The sequence below is a fragment of the Amblyomma mixtum genome, chromosome 6, assembly GCF_055824585.1.
Source record: "Amblyomma mixtum isolate Tamu chromosome 6, ASM5582458v1, whole genome shotgun sequence".
Classification (NCBI taxonomy): Eukaryota; Metazoa; Arthropoda; class Arachnida; order Ixodida; family Ixodidae; genus Amblyomma; species Amblyomma mixtum.
Window position 1 is genome coordinate 123,858,325 of NC_143017.1, and position 15,580 is coordinate 123,873,904.

The 15,580-nt window shown below is 46.8% G+C and overlaps 1 protein-coding gene across 3 annotated transcripts in view; it reads left to right on the top strand.

The window, feature by feature from the left end:
* The window catches only part of LOC149340271 (nephrin-like), a 382,817-nt gene that overhangs the window by 312,889 nt on the left and 54,348 nt on the right, over positions 1–15,580 (top strand). For all 3 annotated transcript variants that reach the window (XM_089549015.1, XM_089549013.1, XM_089549014.1), the window contains 4 exons: positions 3,880–4,227; positions 5,326–5,436; positions 6,156–6,359; positions 10,870–11,160. In XM_089549015.1, coding sequence (XP_089405141.1) covers positions 3,880–4,227; positions 5,326–5,436; positions 6,156–6,359; positions 10,870–11,160 — 954 coding nt within the window. The remainder of the gene's footprint in view (positions 1–3,879; positions 4,228–5,325; positions 5,437–6,155; positions 6,360–10,869; positions 11,161–15,580) is intronic.

Genomic DNA, 15,580 nt, shown 5'->3' on the forward strand with positions numbered 1-15,580 from the left:
CTCGATATATAAGTCCTGTTTTTCTTTTCTAAATTCTCGTTGCAAGTGAAAATCGATGAGGATTGCAGTGACGGGTTAAGCCTCCATGCCTTTTCTTTCTAGCATTACGTCTTTTTTCGCCATATGCGGCTGAGTATTGGTAAGCGCGCATCATAAGTTTGGTGACAGTTTTCAATAGTACTATATTAAAGATTTTGCAGCACTAGTTTTATTAACTATAGTTCCTCTTTTTTTTGTGTCATTGTCGCCGTCGTTTGTTCGGTCGCCCCATGCAGATACCCCGTTCTGTAACACAGTCAAATATGTACTCTAGTGAACAAAAGATATGATATTTAAATGTTCCGAATTTAACTTTCTTTACCGCACTAAAGCTAACGCACGAGAGTGGTGAACCATGTCTGACGTTTTAGGCTAAAGCAACAAATATTTATCATCGCATTAAGCCACAGTTCGATCCCGTAACAAAAATACTGAAGGACTGCTTCCTGGGCAGCTTGAAGGTATCGAGTATAGTGGGTGATTTTTATTACAAAATTTGGCAAACTGTTCAAAAATGTCTTTTCACATTAGCTAAGGCCGTCAGTACTTCGGACGCGAGCTCTCTCCGTCGACCACTGCTTGACTCCGCCAAAACATGGAGTCCAGGTAGCTGTCAGTGAACGTCTAGCCTGCGTTTTCCTACTCTTGACAGCAGTTGGTGGACTTTCTGTTCAGTGACACTGGCTTTTCTGCTCCTCAGACGACGCGTGCTGCTTATTCAGAGATCTTCAATTGAAATAACCCTAGCATACTTGCGTAGTCAATGCCAGAAATAGAGGATAAAGCCTGTATGAGGTTATTGCATCATACAGCTTTTTTCATTAGGGTCATGACTGAAAATGAACTCAATGGGAAGCATGCATGAAAGTACAAATATGAAGAATGAACCGAGGGCGAAAAGTTACGCTCCCGAGAGCTCCTGGCGGAAGAAGATGACATTATTGCCTCATAATATGCTCAGAAATAACCAACAAGTATTTCATATTCGTGATTTTTTTTTATTTAATACGTTAGAATATATTATCTTTGCGTTCAGTACTATCACTATGTAAAAAGCTGGACCGGTGAGGGTGCACAGCATCTCCATGGACACTGCTTCCCGGCGAGATAAAACCTGGAAAACCTAATTCAAGCCGTACCTTCTCCCGGGCCGTTACGCATGGTACAGTTCTCTCCTAAAATACGGGTGCGCTGAATCATTCATAACCCACTGGTTCGATATGCGCTTAGTCACAGTTAAGTGGCAGAGGAAAAGAGGTTCAGTTAAAGGGGCAGTCGCACAAGTCGTCTTTTTAATCATTTTGCTCACCAGCTTTCGCTGATCACTCTTTGTATCTTGAGGGTAAGCGACTGGAATATTTAGAGCGCAAACACTACTTAGCGACTAAAGATGCAAAAGGGAAACTAACACTGGAGCCTTGCCCTTGCCTTTGAATAAATAAAACAAATACCGATGCTACTGGGATTCGAACTCTCGACGGTGCCAACAGATCAACTTCGCCGGCCACTCCACAAGAGCACTAGCCTATCCCTGCGTTTTTTCTCTTTCATGGTATATACATACTTTCTGTACATAACCATGTAGAATAAATACCATGAAAGACCATGCTATCCCCGCAGCTAAGCCGCCTCGTGTTAAACTACAACACCCTCTTACGCTGTGCATTGCACACCTACGTTTTCGTCAACTTCGGTCTGCGGCGCGAACAGATCGGATGAGATCAGATCTGCTTAACCTCAATCACAGCTTATCGTGAGTCTAATATCGTCGCCAGATATGCCGCCGACCCAGAAAAGCAAAACCATGAGCCGATAAGGCTAAACACATGCTTTCGCACGCCTACTCGGTTTAACTACGTTGAAAGCCTATAACTTCTTTTTTTTTTTTTCGTTGGGATCCGGATTGCTTCGCACCAATGCCGCGTCAGATGCCTATCATTCTGGCAAAGAGCGTTGGCATTGCAAACATTATCTTTCAGCAACGAGAGCCGTTCCGTTTATCGGGCTCAGAAACCGGGCTCCTGCACTGGCTACGTAGCTCAATTAGCTTATCTCATGTGCATCGAGAGAACGAGTGAAGGTGCGGAGGACTCGGTCAGGATCTAAAGAGGCGCTCAATTTCAGTCACAATTACATATTAAGGAAGAAACCTCTTACAGTGATTATACTTTTTGTTAGTGCGCAAGGCTTCCGTGTCAGACGGTGTAGCGTTTCTTAGATACAACTCAAACTGAATGTACTTTTCTGACTCCGCGGTCGATGAGTACTTTTGTACTGAGAATGTGGAGAATGTGAAAAATGTGGCGATACGAAATCGAGAGGCTTTACGGCTTGACAAGATCAACAGGCATGCACTATGTGTTTAAAAGTGAAGCCGCGGTTAAACTTCTTTCCTGACCAGGCACTGCCCTTGTGGGGTTTAGCGTGCTGATATTCGTGTCAAAGAGTAGATATAGCATTGACTGCAGATAGTCGAGTTCATCCGTCTGCCGCTCTACGTGCTCAATTTGTGCATTTCTGTCGATCATTTGCCATTGCTCGCGGCTTCTGTGGTGTTGTCGAAGACAATATGACGACATTGCCGTTTGCCTCCGGCAAGAGCAGAGTGCATCCCTTTCACGAGATTAATCATCAAAACCAGAAGATTAAAGTCATCAGTAGATCGACGCTCTCCAATGTTCCACAGACTGCCCATGTGCCTTCCTGTGAGCTGAATGTGACCTGAGAAGAGACAGCTTCGATGATGAAGGCATTATCCCTTTTAATGCAGCTGGCCGTGGTTCTACGACCTTGCAATCTCTTCCACTTTGATCAATTATATTCATGCTTACGACATGCTATCAATTCACAACATTACTAACATTCCAGAACCGAAATTCCCCTCTCTACTATTGACTATAGTGGCAGCCTCATCAACTCACACCCACTTTTTATATGGGACTCTTTTTGAAGCACCTTCTTGTTGAAAGCGTCAACATCCGCATTCTGCACCACATAATCGTTAGTACGCTACGCTTCGTGCCTACTCAATCCCGGATAATTCGTGCGTGGTTATGCGCAGCGTTTTGGGTGAGAAAATGCGAACACTCTGCAAGGTCACCAGTGTTTTTTCTTGAGACAAGACTTCTCTTTCTGCTTCAAATAAATCAAGCACACAATTTTATTTTTTTCTGACCAAGCGGGAATGAGAAAACGTGCCGCCTCATATTGAAAGCTCACCGGCGAATCAGTGACAGGTGCTCCAATTTCTTGCTACGACCTGTGATGATCAGTTGTACTCTCAGCGCAAATGTTTCCAGCACGGATGTTACCTTATCTTTTTTTTTTTATTTTGTTCTGAACGCAGCAGGAAATGGGTAACCACCCTACACAACGATTGCCGTTTTCCTCCTTCACCGAGTTCCATAGAGAGGGCCCATGCTCATTGCCAGCTGAAGTGCCTCCCACCAAAATTCTCAATTAGACGTCACTTATTAAAAACACGACACGAACAATGCCAGTATAAGCCTGGCTTTTGGGTTTTCTAAGTGTAAGCGAATTCATCACAATTTTATGTCTTCCTGCGCGCCTTGTCACCATAATTCACTACTCCGGTATAATTTGCGCCACTCACAATGGCTGTGTCCTCAGAAAAGCAGATTAAGGTATTGCACAAAACGGCTTATGAAAATTCGGGGCTGAGTTCGAAAATCCCCATTCGGCGTTAAAAGCAAGATTTTTTGTTTTGGAGCGTAGCCTTGAAGCTACGACGACCATCGTAACGCAAATAGGGTTCAATGGGCTAATGTGCAGATCGTCCCTAGCTAAGGTTCTCCCTGCCTACTCCCTTGTGTCACGCAGTGGTGCCTCGACTGACCGCCGTGGTTGAGGGTGCCGTCGAGCTGCCCTGCAACTTGTCGGTGCCGGCGTCCAATCACGACCGGGACAACGTGACGCTGGTGCTCTGGTCGAAGACCGGCGTCCACGGGCCCCTGTACAGCGTGGACGCCCGCAACGCTCCACTGGAGCGTGCCAAGCACTTTCCTAGCCCCGACCTGGGCGGCCGCTACGACTTCAACACTAGCGCCCAGCCTGTGGCGCTGCTGCGCATAGAGCCCGTGCGACCCGAAGACGCCGGAGAGTTCAAGTGCCGCGTCGACTTCCGATGGGCCCGAACGCACACCTTCGTCGTAGCACTGGAAGTTATCGGTAAGTGGCGCCACATGTCACGGTTGGTTTTAAAGGGGACTTGGTCGGCCCTTCGGGAGCTCTGGGTTTCAGAGATAATGAGAGGAAAATTAACAAAACAGTGGTGTACGCGAGCAAAACATGGCTATAGTACTGGCGGCAGAAAAGTAGGATGCGAATGGGGGAAGTATAATGGAAAACAAAAAAAGTACAGCTTAGAAGAGGGAAAAGATTACAGCCCGAAAGAATTATTGTGGGATTAGAGCAAACAAAAAGAAAAAAAGGTACGAAATAAAATAAAACCAGCACTTCAATGTGCTGGACTAACTAGCACTCACCACCGCCTCGATAAAAAGGGTATGCTCAATAAGGCATATCCATCTTTACTTGCTTGCTCTCGACCAAATTAATTCCCACTCTTCCTCCTATAACACAGAAGTACTGAGGCCCGGCTGCAAGGTGTGGCCTCGCTGCGCTGAAGCACCGGGTGTGTCTGTCGTGAGGCATTTGAAAAAAAAAATGAAACCAGCTTTGTGTTTCAATTTATGGCGTCAGTTTAACATGCTGAGTCTTTCAATACGTTCAGAAAAAAATAATTTAACGCCACGGCAATCACAGTATTAAACTCTATAGCTCACAGGATAATATTTCTGCATTTCGTGCACTTTAATCTACTCTACTCATCTCCGGACCGACAGACCTATATATACACTGTCAGGCAATCAGGGCCTGTGAAGACTGCTCCAAAGCGCTCCAAACGATAATCGAGCGCGGAATTAGTGCTTTGTGTACACAGGTCTACAGTTCATGCGGGTGCATACGGGTCTCTACAAAATGCGGGCGTGTAGATACTCACTTCTAAGACGGTGCTTAATTCTTTGAATATAGGCTCATTCTGCGGCCACTCAGTTTGTAGTGGTATGTGAACCGAAATGATCGCTATTTTTACCGCCGTTCTTAAGAATTAACAGCTTCCGTTCATGCTCATTCACACTGTGGCGTTATAATATAGCGAATCATTACCTACAATGGAGCAAGCTTAAAACGGGCGCTTCTTCGATTCTTATCAAGTGTTCATTCCTCAATTTCAATTCATGTTGCCTTCTGTGCCTTCTTTAGTACCCCCCAAAAAAGCCATCATCACGGACGAGTCAGGGAAGGCACTCCAAGACGTCATTGGGCCTTACGACGAAGGAGCCCCGCTCAAGCTGGCCTGTGAGACAAGAGGAGGTAAAACGCGTCTTCAAGAAAACTCGCTCGTTAACTCCTATGACTATCGGGCTTACCTGAGGCTTCAGTCACTGTGAATTCACAGTTGACGACTAATGTTTACATGCACAAACTCTGGTTGTCGAAACAAAGTAGGAATTTCCCTGCAGGAAGTTAGGCAGGAAGCAGGAAGTTGCAAGCAGTGGCTTAAAACTTGAAAACTTTGAGTTGCATAGCGCAGTCCAGATTGTTTTATATTTTGTTGAACCCATTGAAATCATTTTGCTTCGAATGCAGCAAAAAACGCACACAATTTCTTCCTACTGGGGAGAAGAGAGAGAAAAAAAAACCTTGCTGCTTAAAAAAAAAAAAAGGGTGCATTCTTCAACTTGTAAAGTGCGAAGTTTGTCCCATTAAAGATGATTGTCTTGAACCACCGTATTTAACAATTTTGATTCTCTGCCCTCAGTGACAGGGTAAGGAAATTATCGATTTGTTCCGCCTTACATTATTCACTTGTATTTGGAAAAGTATACTTCCTGCAAACTCTGATCTGCAGGAGTGGACGATTGATAACTGCTACGTTTTTTTACAAAAACAGCTCTAAACATAACTGTTGACAGAAAAAAATTAGCTCGTTCTGATCATTTGCTTATATTTCTTTTATGTTTACAAAAAATTAGTAAATGAAGGGGGATCAAATTTTGATTGATTGAATGACATGATAATGCACCCACCAGGGCACCCGCTGCCTGCTGTGACGTGGTGGCGGGACATGACCCTTCTGGACGACCAGTACCACAACACCAGCGAAGGCACCTCGCGCAACGAGCTGCTGATCCCGAAGCTGGAGCGATCGGACGCCCGCACGGTGCTCACCTGTCAGGCGTCGAACACCAACCTGACTCTGCCTGTCTACGCCTCGGTGACCATCGATATGAACTGTGAGCACCTATTCTGCACGCCCCAAAATTTTACATTCAGCCTGGAGTTAGAACCACGAAAAGGTTTAGCGCACTCACGACGAACGACAAGGTAGGAAAGACAACACATGCATTACCTAGTTGGCATTAGCTAGTTGCTCATTCACTACCAACTAGCTCAGATGTCGATCTTTCTTCTAGGGTTAGAAATAAGGACACAAGCATGCATCCGAGTGCGCCTGCAAACTTAACCAAAAAAAGAGCCTCCCCCCCCCCCCCCCCCCGCCCCTTTCTTTCACAGCCTTTTAGAGGTAGGTGTTTTCTTTACCAGTTAAGCTCACGCAGCAAGGGACACAACGGGAAAAGTCGAGGCGGAACTAATGCTTAACTTGAACAGCGAAGTTAACGCAGTTTGCTCAGGAAAGTCACGCCTTTCGGATCCAGAACAACGCAGTAGCCTAAACGTAAAGGCCCTGTTTAGGTAGCACAGTATCTGCGTGGCAACGTCGGCGTATACCTGTGGACATTTCTGTGCCCAGTAGCCGCCTGATAAGGCTAGAATGTCAACGGGTTTAGCTGTTTTTCTCTCCCTGACTAGCTCTATTCCATGTTCTGCAATATGTCGGCATCAAACTGGAAGCTATAGAGCCGGCCTCAGCAATCAAGAGCCTGATTCTCAAGGAACCTCACAAGTAAGAACAGTCCACGGGTGGCTGGCACTTGTCACTAAAGCAATAATCACAGCCCGTCATGCAACGGCAAAAGTAGCGACCAATTTCACTGTATCGCAGCATATTAACGACATGAAACTCTGGCCCTTGATTGCCCTGAACCAGCTGCGGCTTCAGAGTCGGTGCTAACAGATCGTAAGCTGAGTGTTGACAAAGCACAAGCTCATCTTCGAAACATATTCCTAATAAAAATAAATATTAAATGCCGTGGTTAAAGACTAGGTAACGGAATACCGCTCAAGTCGCTTTTCTAGGGCTCACAGAACCCGAGGATTATAAGAAGTTTCTATAACAACCAACACCAACACAAATCTGCACTGCTTTCTCTTTTACTGGTCAGTAAATCTTATACAGAGCAATTGTTAAACCCTTCGGAGCGACTCAGGCGCATAGGACACGGTGAACACTACCAGGTATTTGTGGCCTGGTTTAGATGCAGATATTATATGTAACAAAAAATTTTTGACTCGGACATAAGCAGTGCTAGAATTTAATTCTGAAAAATTTGTGTGACTTACCGGTTATTTGGGCTACCGGCAAGAGGATAGCCAATGGCAAGAAAATGCTGAGTTAGCTTCGTGACTACTAGTTTCTTGTTTACGAGAAAGCGCCCACCCCATTCCAAAGTGCACAAAAAACTGGAAAGTCATTTTTCCGTCGAGCTTCGCTTCGAATTCGTAGCACGGTTCTTAAAAGTCATCGCGCATGCCGTCTTAGCATACTGAAACGGGCGCATTAAACTGCGCGCTATCAGGACCAAAAGCGAAGAAACGGAAAAACCCGAGAGCCGTAATTTCTGTTCAGAGCATGCTCGTAAATTAAGTTACGCTCAGCAAAGACGTTTTGCCTGTCGTGCGCCGTTGGCCGTTACCATTTTGTCATTGCTTTCAATCGCCTTTTTTTGTCCATCTTGCTGCTGCAGGCACCTCCTCAAAGGCGTCTGATTGCGTTTGAACTGCAATGATCAAAACGCCGCCATAGACATCGTTCAGAACCGCCGCTTAACTTCACTCTTGGCTGCACCAACATTAACTCTATCAGAATCATTACTTTTTTGTTGGCTGCGCTTTCAATAATCCATATTTCGCTTTTATAAATAAAGGAATCCTTATATTTGTCCCTGCTAGCTGTTTTTTTTGTATTTTTAATACTGACTGCCCTCCGTGTCCTAGATTATTTGCCATCAGTCCCGGGTAAGGTACTTCTGCATATTTACTTCTCTTTTTCAGTCTCCTCATTCGTACACCAATCATGAGGCGCGTACCTTGGCTTAGCTCTCCGGCCATAAATTGGTAGTGAGGCTAAAAAAGCACTACTAGCAGTAGCCACGCTTGAAGCATCAGCAGCTTCGGAAAAAGAAACGCAATTTGCATACGGCCGCATAGCTCCCAATGCGATTCGCGCTCTTGGAAGAGCTCAAAAGCATTCCCTCTTTCCTGTCTGGCAAGGAGTCTCCTCCACGGCGCATTTACTGTCTGTAAGGGTCCTTCCTGAATCCGGGCAGCTTAAGGCGTTGGGCTTTCACTTTCGTAATATGAGCCGCCACTGCTATATGGCCATTGCAGCTGTGCTATTCAGAGCGAGTTCATATTCCAGAGATGCATCGGAAGCTTGCTGCTTGCCAAGTCTTTTTCTTTTTGATGATTTTAGAACTCTTCTTGTGCGAATGTTTCTTCACTTCTTTTTTTTTTCTTTTTGACACAACCAGAAAATTTAGCTCTCTTAAGACCAAGCCGCAGTTCCCCTCTCGATAACACTTGAAAGCAAAAGTTGCTTGAAAGAACAGTTTACGGCACTAGGAATATAGACAACCTCTTTTCTAATGATTGCCTAATCGAGCTTAGTAGAGCTTGTAAAAAATAATTCATATTATAACTAAAAACGTTGTGAACTAAAGTTGACAGCTTTCCCCAAAAATTTATTCTTTAGGTTTCGAGTCCAAAGCTGTGCATATCACAATGAAGCGCTTACGGCTGTCGAAAACTGCGACTAAAACTTTGAAACGAATTAAAGGGAAAAAGGTGCTTTCTTCAATTTAACTGCTGACACACAAGAGTCCAAGGTATGATTATTTGTATAGTAATGAACAACCGTAGCCTAACAAAAACAAATGACCGCGATAAATTAAAGGATGCGTGCTGAAAACCCTCGCAGGCTTTTTCCGACTCCCTTACCCGAACTTCCACTTCATTCACTTCCTGTGGAGAAATCATACTCCACCTTCTCCACGCTTAGAAGGCACATAGGCACTGTCTCCCCAGCTCAATGACAGCGCCTACTGCAGGTCTTCACTTAAGTAGGTCAAGCCCATATATGTCACGTGGCCACTCAGGACACAGTGCTTCTGTCTCCCCAGCTCAACGACAGCGCCTACTGCAGGTCTTCACTTAAGTAGGTCAAGCCCATGTATGTCACGTGACCACTCAGGACACAGTGCTTCTTTCTCCCCAGCTCAATGACAGCGCCTACTGCAGGTCTTCACTTAAGTAGGTCAAGCCCATATATGTCACGTGACCACTCAGGACACAGTGCTTCTGTCTCCCCAGCTCAACGACAGCGCCTACTGCAGGTCTTCACTTAAGTAGGTCAAGCCCATATATGTCACGTGACCACTCAGGACACAGTGCTTCTTTCTCCCCAGCTCAATGACAGCGCCTACTGCAGGTCTTCACTTAAGTAGGTCAAGCCCATATATGTCACGTGACCACTCAGGACACAGTGTCGTCCCATAAGTGTAGCATTCACACTGGTGTGCCAGCTGCACGAGAGTTCTAGGTTAAAACCAATTGCGACGCCGAGTACGTTTACGCATGTAAAACTGCCGCCGCAATGAAGAACGCGCACTGTTTACCGCAATTACACAGTACACTGTCGCTGGCGTAAACACCATCGCCGTTGGCATCTGGTTGCGCCTCAAGAGCGGAAATTTCCGCGTTCCCCTCTTGGGTAATGGGAGCGTTACCTAGGTAAATTGACGGAAGCACAGCGGAAAAAGAACGAAAATAAGAAGGAACACACAGGACAGGACGGTCGCTGTGGTTTCCGTCGATTAGCTACGCACCAACTAGCTTAGACAAAAGTCCTTAGTTACACAGCTGTACCGAGTAGCGAACGCTGTCGAAAATCTACGTTTTCATATCATCCATATGGGCCTAGCCTGTATGATTCTAGCCTGCATACGAGCATAGCAGTGTTTTCTCTCAAAGGGACCGCAGTGCGAAAAAATCTATCGCGCTCACTCATCCGTCCTTTAAAAGGATAGGATGTTTCGAAGTTTTCTTTTCGTTATTAACTTCGCGGCGTGTTATGAAAAGGAAGGATACAAAATTGTTATCACAATACGGTGCGGAATAAGGGTTTGCTTCCATATTTTTTCTTCCAACGACGAAAACAAGCGCCCAGTTTCATCTCGTGGAAAGAAAACCGATAGGGCTAACATTAAAAGACTGGAACAAAGCAGTGGAGCTAACACATAGACGTGCGACAAAGGTTCCCTTGCAGAAATAAAGCATGAAAATCGCACATGGGCAGCGCATGTAGTGGTGGAAGGGAGGCAACCGCGATGGCCCCATGGTGTGAACGAGTGGATTTCAATAGTACGCAAGCGTAGCACGGTGTGGCAGATATCACGTGGGGAGATTAGATTAGAAAGTTGGGGGGGATATGGTGGCCGTAGATGGCGAAAGACAAGGTTATTTGTAGATTACCAGATGGGCACCCGTCTTGCAGGCTCATGATGACGATGATGATGAGTTTCGTCCTCAGAAGCTCTTGCACCGGCGCGCACTCCTTGCTCGCAGTGCGGCCCCTGGACGTGAAGGTCACGAGTGCGCGCGACCTACTGGTGGCGGGCCACCGGGCCGAGCTTCGGTGCCAGTCGCGCGGGGCGCAGCCGGCGGCGCGCATCACGTGGTGGAAGGGCGGCCAGCAGCTGGCCCGCACCGTAGAGAAGCTCGAGGGCAACGTCACCTCAAGCACGCTCATCTTCGTGCCGGGACCCGAGGACCACGAGCGGCTGCTCACTTGCAAGGCGGACAACCCGCAGCTACCAGACAGCGCCATCGAGGACGCCGTCTTCCTATCGGTCACCTGTGAGTACCGCACCTCTTCCCACCGCAGGGATTTCAATCGTCTCTTCCAGATGCAGAGCCTGTAAGTCTCTGTTGGCTTTCACAAAAAGAGAGAATCAACATTTTTTTATTAATCGATGGCCCTGCCGTCGTAAAATGATCGTGTTTGGGAGCAAGAGCATGAGAGAAATCTGTGCGCCGGTCTGAACCACTCATCGGTGCCTGCCCTCGTCACCACTGCGAAAAATATGTGTGAGCACATGTCCGTGTGTGTGGAAGAAATGGACTTGGGCAGGGCATGTGATGCGAAGGCAATATAACCCGCTGGTCCTTAAGGGTAACAGAGTGGATTCCAAGAGAAGGCAAGCGTAGCAGGGAGAGCGAAAAAGTTAGGGGGCCAGATGAGATTAAGAAGTTTGCGGGGATACGGTGGCCGCAGCTGGCAAAGGACAGGGTTAATTTTGGAGACATGGGAGGGGCCTTTGCCCTTGAGTGGGCGTAGTCAGGCTGATGATGATGAGGACGCAACCTGCAGGTCACCATTTACGCATATTTGCGCAGAGACGTTATCGCTCAGTGACACAACTCGCGGCCGGTGTTGTTCTGAACAAATCGAAGGCCGCATTGCGGTGAATATGTCAACAAGTAGGAGAGGTAAAGCGAACCATCCTACTGATAGCCGAAACGACAAAAGATAGTTTGATACTAGGAATACTTAACATCTTAAAGAAAACTGCTGGCCTCTACTACATTTTCTTATAGTGCGGAGAGCGCAGGCAATTCCATGACGAAAGCTCAGTCTGGCACCACCTGCAAGTTTAGCGATAGCCTCGAAAAGAAAGCACTTCCGCCGAAGAGACCACACCATGCGGAAATGTGTTAAGGGGAGGCGTCATGTGCCGTAGAAGCTGCCTTGTCAGACGGCTGTGCCAGTACAGAGTAACTACCGTAGCCGTGCGCGGACCGACGCTGGTTTACAAAATAAACATGATAGTTTGAGTTGGGGGCAAATGGATGCTGGCGGATGAACTCACTGCGAAGAGGGACGTCTGACACCTATTCCGCACTAGTCACTACTAGCGCACTAGCAAACAGCAGAACTGGCGCGGTTGCTTAGTGATAAGTGAAATCTCCATATGAGATTAAACAGGCAAAAAAATGACAGAAGTTGCGAAAGAAGTGTAATTCACAACGAGCGCGCAAAGATGTTTGCTCTTTGTACTGCTGCGTGGTTCTGACCATCAGAAACATTACTCCAGTATAGCCCAAATCTTTATTGGGGTCGTGCCGTTTTGGATACGTCTAAAAAGGAGCGAGAGCCCTGGATTGTCGCTCACAGCTGTGTTTTCACTTAAGATTAGCAGAGCATCTGCAGATGTTTGCAAAGAGGAACAGCTGTCGTATTCCGCCTCAGCCCACTCAAAGCTCAGCATTTATTTCCGGAAGTGTTTTGCGCGCTGGCAGCGAATGAGAAGGGTGACTTGCTGCAAGCGCGACACAGACGTCACTTGGCCATACGGCTGTGGTGTCTTCTGTGCTTGCGTACGAAGGCTGGTGAAGGACTGTGGCGAGCTGCAGGTGAAAGTAATGATCTGCGTCCTGCAGCAGAGCTTTACAGAACAATAATTTTGACCTTCGGAAGCTCCACCTTTGTTGTAGTTGAAACAGCTGCTGTCGGGTTGTAGGCCCTTCCCAGGTTCGCTCTATATAGCGCCAGCGCTAAACCCGACATCAGCCGGCATGTGTCTTCTTAAATGAAGCGTGATTCGCTGTAGGCTGTTTCTCTTCGTTTGCGAAGTATCCTTTCAATTTCATAGTCACGAACAAAAACAGAGCCACTACAGCTTTAGTTCAGTTGGCCTGGCATGGAATCATGGCGGGTGTGTGAAGCGACGAAGGCAGCTCCATATCCCGCCCATAAGGTGGGGCTGCTCCTCGAAGGTCTAGGGTCAAAGTAATTACCGGAGTGTCCGTCGCACTCGGAGTATCGGTCGTTGGTGTTGCCGCCTAGGATACACCTTCTCTCCAACCTTCGCTCACCCTTTCCACTATCAGTCAGCTTCAATGAGAGGGCTGAGTCGGGCTGGTTCGGCCCCCTCTTTCGCAATAAACCATTTGGTTGTTCAGCGCATGTGTCTGTCTTGCCTTCTTCCGTCCCGTCCGACAGCGCTGTTTTGCCATACCATTCAAGTCAGCTTCTTTCCATATAAACACGAACGCAGATTCGCTACTTCTCAAGTATTGTTTTATACTTTCTGTTTGCCGCTACAAACTACGCTCGCGTGTATAGGTCCCCAGCAGGCATTCCGATGTCATGCGCCGCAGGACATTATGTGCCAAAACTGTCCTCTCATATCTGCGCGCAAAACACCCGTTCAAAGATTCGTTCCTTTATTTGGGCGTGTTTGTGTGTGTGCCATTTTCGGTTCAGTCGCGTGGGAGCTATCCTGCATAACCATCGGTCGGCACACTCCCGTTCGAGATAAAGACCATGCGCGCGGCTTCCACCTCTCTTTCTCTCTCTCTCCCACTGAGGCCAAGTGTGCGCGTAGCGCGTCGTCGAGCAAAGATAACGCGCCAGCCTCCCTCCACGGGGACCTCCGAGTGGGGACTGGATGGGTGGCGGTCACCAATGAAATCTCAACGACCTCCCTTCATCGAAAATGGGCGCCGACGACGTTCGTGCATTTAGGGTCGCCCGGGGCAACCGTCATTGAGGGGACGCTGTTCCCTCCCGGCGACGTACGCTTAACGATGTCGTTAATTGATTTACTCTACACTTTTTTTCTCTCCATCTCTCTATCCTGCCTCTCATCGCAGCTGCTTCGCTTGAAACCATTTATAAAAACCTTGTAGCGACGTTGGGGCCAGCTTTTGGGGTAGGTTACTTTATTTCCTTCGCTAATCGCTGAGCTCAGAACTTGGAAGCAAGGGGCGGAAGCGATTAAAGTAAGAGCACGTGGTGAATGAAGTAACCAAACATATTTCTGCGAATAAGACTTTGGAGAAAAGTGCGCTCTGTCAAAAGGAGTTAACCGAGGAAAAAGGAAAACAATAACAGAGATTTAGGCGTCAACCAATTTGCGACAGAAAATGGGGCTTTCCAAGCAGGGCAATCTAGTTAAATGAGTGCACTCTACAAACTGTCCCAAATGCACTGTCCTGGCGGGAAGAATTGCTTCCGAGCACATCCATTACAGGCTGCTGTAGTTCCGTGCAGGAAAACAGAGGAATAAAGCTTTCGTAAAAGGAGTTGCGCACGTCCAGCGAGGAAATTTAACTAACAATGTTCAGCTTAGGACCAAAATTTTTTACGTATACTTTATGACATTCAAATCATCTTGTATTGGCAAGAGGCGCTAAGAACACGTCTTGCACAGATATATTTGCCGAGTAATGTGGTAATTTGTGCATCCTTCTGAGATTATAATTAGCGTCGTTGAATAGGGGGATTAATAACACGCGCTACCGTTGTTGTTAAGGTGAAATCTCCCCTAGCAAGAAATGGCAGTGCTATCCTTTTGTACCTTTCTCCATAAAGTTGTTCATCAAGAGGAGTTCCCTACAGCCGAAATTGGCGCATTTTGCTTCGAAAAGGCCACGCTGGTCATGTTCTAATAAACGGTGACCATCTCTAAAAGAGCGAGTGCACACTTTTGCAGGTCAACAAAAAAGAAAGAGAGAGAGAGAGCAGACTAAAGAGAGAGAGCGAAGGTGAGCAGGCGTAATTCGTGATTGGCTGCCCTACACATTGCGATGAGGATGCAGGAGATGAAAGGGAAGGAAAGCTTAGTCCGCCGGGTCCACGTGATCATGTAAATGGGTACAATGTGACGGACGGAGCCCCCTGTCAAAAATAACTGAGCAGCACGTTTTTGCTTCTCAACCGTATAACGGAGCCTTTATGGCACCCATCAGGACCGAAAGGTGTCAGAACCTGAGGACAAGGGTTCACCTTACGTTACGTAGAGTCATAGCTTAAGGGCTGCCATAAGTGCTTCGCTACGCAGTTAAGAAACAAACCACCTGTGCCCGGTTACTTTTGACAAAGGGGGTACATGGAGCGTCCGCAGGGGAGCGTTAAGTCTGTCAGTTTTAAGTATCTAAAGAGGACTTGATGGCACCCTGTGATGACGAAAACTGAGGCTGTCGTCCCAGAGTTTTTCTCTTCGCGAGAAACTTGCTTATTGTTAAAAAAGAGACGGTGGTACATCCGGTGTGCTAATTCGTTCGCTCAAGAACAAAAACTTGCAAAATTTCTCCAGACTGTTTCTGTATTACGCAAATCCCACTGATTATCGCAAATATTTATGTTATGGTGTAGTACTTCTCTTCTTTCCATGGGCAGAATTCAAGCGCATATATAGTACCTGCAGCGACAATGAAAATCGATTCTTTTCATTCACTTCTTTAATCACAGTAACGAGATGTGAGATCTTTA